The 2721-nt window shown below is 38.8% G+C and overlaps 1 protein-coding gene across 1 annotated transcript in view; it reads left to right on the top strand.

Annotated features, from left to right (window-relative positions):
* Positions 1-2721, top strand: part of vegfd (vascular endothelial growth factor D) — a 7620-nt gene that overhangs the window by 3515 nt on the left and 1384 nt on the right. Inside the window, exons 2-4 of the mRNA XM_032503579.1 lie at positions 1682-1883; positions 1970-2090; positions 2480-2549. Coding sequence (XP_032359470.1) covers positions 1682-1883; positions 1970-2090; positions 2480-2549 — 393 coding nt within the window. The remainder of the gene's footprint in view (positions 1-1681; positions 1884-1969; positions 2091-2479; positions 2550-2721) is intronic.

The raw sequence follows: 2721 nt of genomic DNA, 5'->3' as shown, positions 1-2721 counted from the left end.
AATATGATCTCTTTTCTTAGTTCTTATCAGAAAACGCGCTGCAGGATTCTTGAACAGCTGGAGAGTCTTAAGGGACTTATTTGGGCAACCTGATAGTAAGGAATTACAGTAGTCCATTACAGTAGTCCAGCCTGAAAGTAACAAATGCATGGACCTTTTTTTTCAGCATTGTTTTGAGACAGGATGTGATTTTGGCAATGTTACGAAGATGAAAAGGCTGTTCTTGAGGTTGGTTTTAAGTGGGCGTTAAAGGATATATCCTGATCAAAATAACTCCTAGATTTCTGACAGTAGTGCTGGAAGCCAGGGCAATACCATCCAGAGTAACTGCCATAATTCTTCTAATAAAAGCCGGGGCCTTTATTTACCTGAATCGCAAGTTTTTATTTTATTACCCGGCTTTTATTTGAAGCACTACTAAGCTATTAGAGGCAGGCCTTTACTTCTAATTTCATCAGTTTGATAAGTATAATTGTTTTAAATAAACAGTTTTGCGTGAAAAGACATAGCGTTCCAGTGGACAGAGATCATTCATTTTTTAAGAAACATTTGTAAAACTATCCCCATATACAACAACAGCCAGAAGGGCGACCAAGCAATTTGGGTCAGAAATAATCAAACACCACCATTTTGTCAGGTTGAACTCTGTAAATGTACCGGGTATTCATTTCAATAAATTAAATTGGTAGAAAATATATATTACGATAACTTGAATGCACATTATTTGGAATGAATTTAGGAGATTATCCACGTCAAATTTTCCCATGTCTTAATTTGAGGCCGGCCTTTATTTGGCTTTATCCGGCTTTTTATTGACTACCGGCCTTTATTTGAGGAATTTCGTTGGATAATGAGGTTTGGAGGTGTTTAGGGCCCAGCACAATAACTTCAGTTTTGTTTGAGTTTAATATCAAGAAATTGTAGGTCATTCATGATTTTTATCTTTAATGCATGCTTAAAGTTTATCTAAATATAATTGGGTATCATCATCATAATGGTGAAAGTTAATTTGGTGTTCACAGGAGAGTTTTGAGCTAAATGCAAACTTCAGTACATTCTACAGTAACATGTTATGCTTAGCATGGTATATTTACCAAGTGTTTCTGAAATCACCTGTAATCTTGGTTGCAGATGTTGTTAATCACATTTCTGCTGGAACATGTCATTGAGTAGTTTTTGGTTTAGAAGCCTTTATTGGTGCCTGTCCCGCTTTATACAGTAGTACAGTGACAGCAAGAGCAGAGAACAGATCATGGATGTATTATTATAATAAGAATGGGCACAGATGTAGAAAATCCGGAGACCTGGAACAGCTGACCTATCAGAGCAGACTGGACTTTTTTGGGAGGAGGGCTTGAAAAGACATGTGCTCCAACAGAGCGTTTTAAACCAAGTGCAGCACAGGCTCTATGAGAATATTTAAGTGTTTTGTTTTTTTGGTGGGGAGGGGTTACATTAGAAACATAGAAACATAACATTTAAATCTGAACCTGCAAATAGTACATAAAACATCTCCTTTACATTAAAACAGTCCTCAAATATAACTTAACCATGTCATGTGATGAGCTTCATGCACTTCAGTCCACAACAAACAAATACTGGGACCACTACAGATAAACTTTTATTATCCCAGTTTTTTCTGTTACTGTGAAACACTAAAGGATGACTATGATCCCTCCAGGGAATGAAGCAGTGGGAGAGGAAGGTGCGGTCAGCCTCCAGCTTAGATGAGCTGCTGATGCTTGCAGACTTTCCTGATTGGAAGTTGTGGAAGTGTCGTCTGAGACTGCAGCAGCCAGAGACCCTCTCTTCTCCACCTTCAGTTGGCTCGCACCGCTCTACACGCTATGCTGCCGAATCGTACAGCCTGGAGATTCTTAAAGGTCAGATAAAACCTATACTACATGTTATTGGCAAGTCTGTGCATGTTTATTGATGTGGTTATCAACATTGTGTGTCTCTCATTTAGCCATAGATGAAGAATGGCAGCGGACTCAATGCATGCCAAGGGAAACATGTGTCGATGTGGCCAAGGAGCTGGGGACCGACCCCTCAATGTTTTTCAAGCCACCATGTGTCTCAATCCACAGGTTTGTTGGACGTTAAAACAGATCCAGAACTTGAACATCAAGCTCAATGCTGTGAGCTGCACAGTCCCGGCATCCTACCTAACACCCAAACTGACAGAACATCTCAGTAGACATCAACATGTTTAGTTGTATTGAGTAGATGCTGAAATGGAAATGAATGTTCAAACAATGTCCATATTTGCCTTTACAGGCCTTCAAAGGTGCTTTATTTCTGTATCCATATATATTCAATTTGACTTCTGACCAAATCTTTTACATTTCACAGATTAAAAAATCCCATAAACATTAAAAGCCCCAACTCCTTAGAGTAAACTACAACAATGTACTGTAAGTTTATTTTTCCATGCACATCTCTTTACCCATATGTTGATTTGTTTTCCTACTGACAGGTGCAGTGGCTGCTGCAATCAAGAGGGAGTCACCTGCAGAAACACATCTACAGTATATGTAAATAAAACTGTGAGTGACCTAACCTGTGATGATTGGAGGATATCCATTTGACCTTTTAATTAAATTTTTTTAAACAAAAAACATGTTTAAGGCACTATTGCAACCACTGTTCCCACTGGTCAAACCATAACACGTGTGTGTGTGTGTGTGTGTGTGTGTGTGTGTGTGTGTGTGTGTGTGT

This window comes from Etheostoma spectabile, chromosome 1, assembly GCF_008692095.1.
Source record: "Etheostoma spectabile isolate EspeVRDwgs_2016 chromosome 1, UIUC_Espe_1.0, whole genome shotgun sequence".
Lineage (NCBI taxonomy): Eukaryota > Metazoa > Chordata > Actinopteri > Perciformes > Percidae > Etheostoma > Etheostoma spectabile.
Note: the sequence above shows the minus strand (reverse complement) of the source record. Positions and strands in the feature narration are given on the sequence as shown.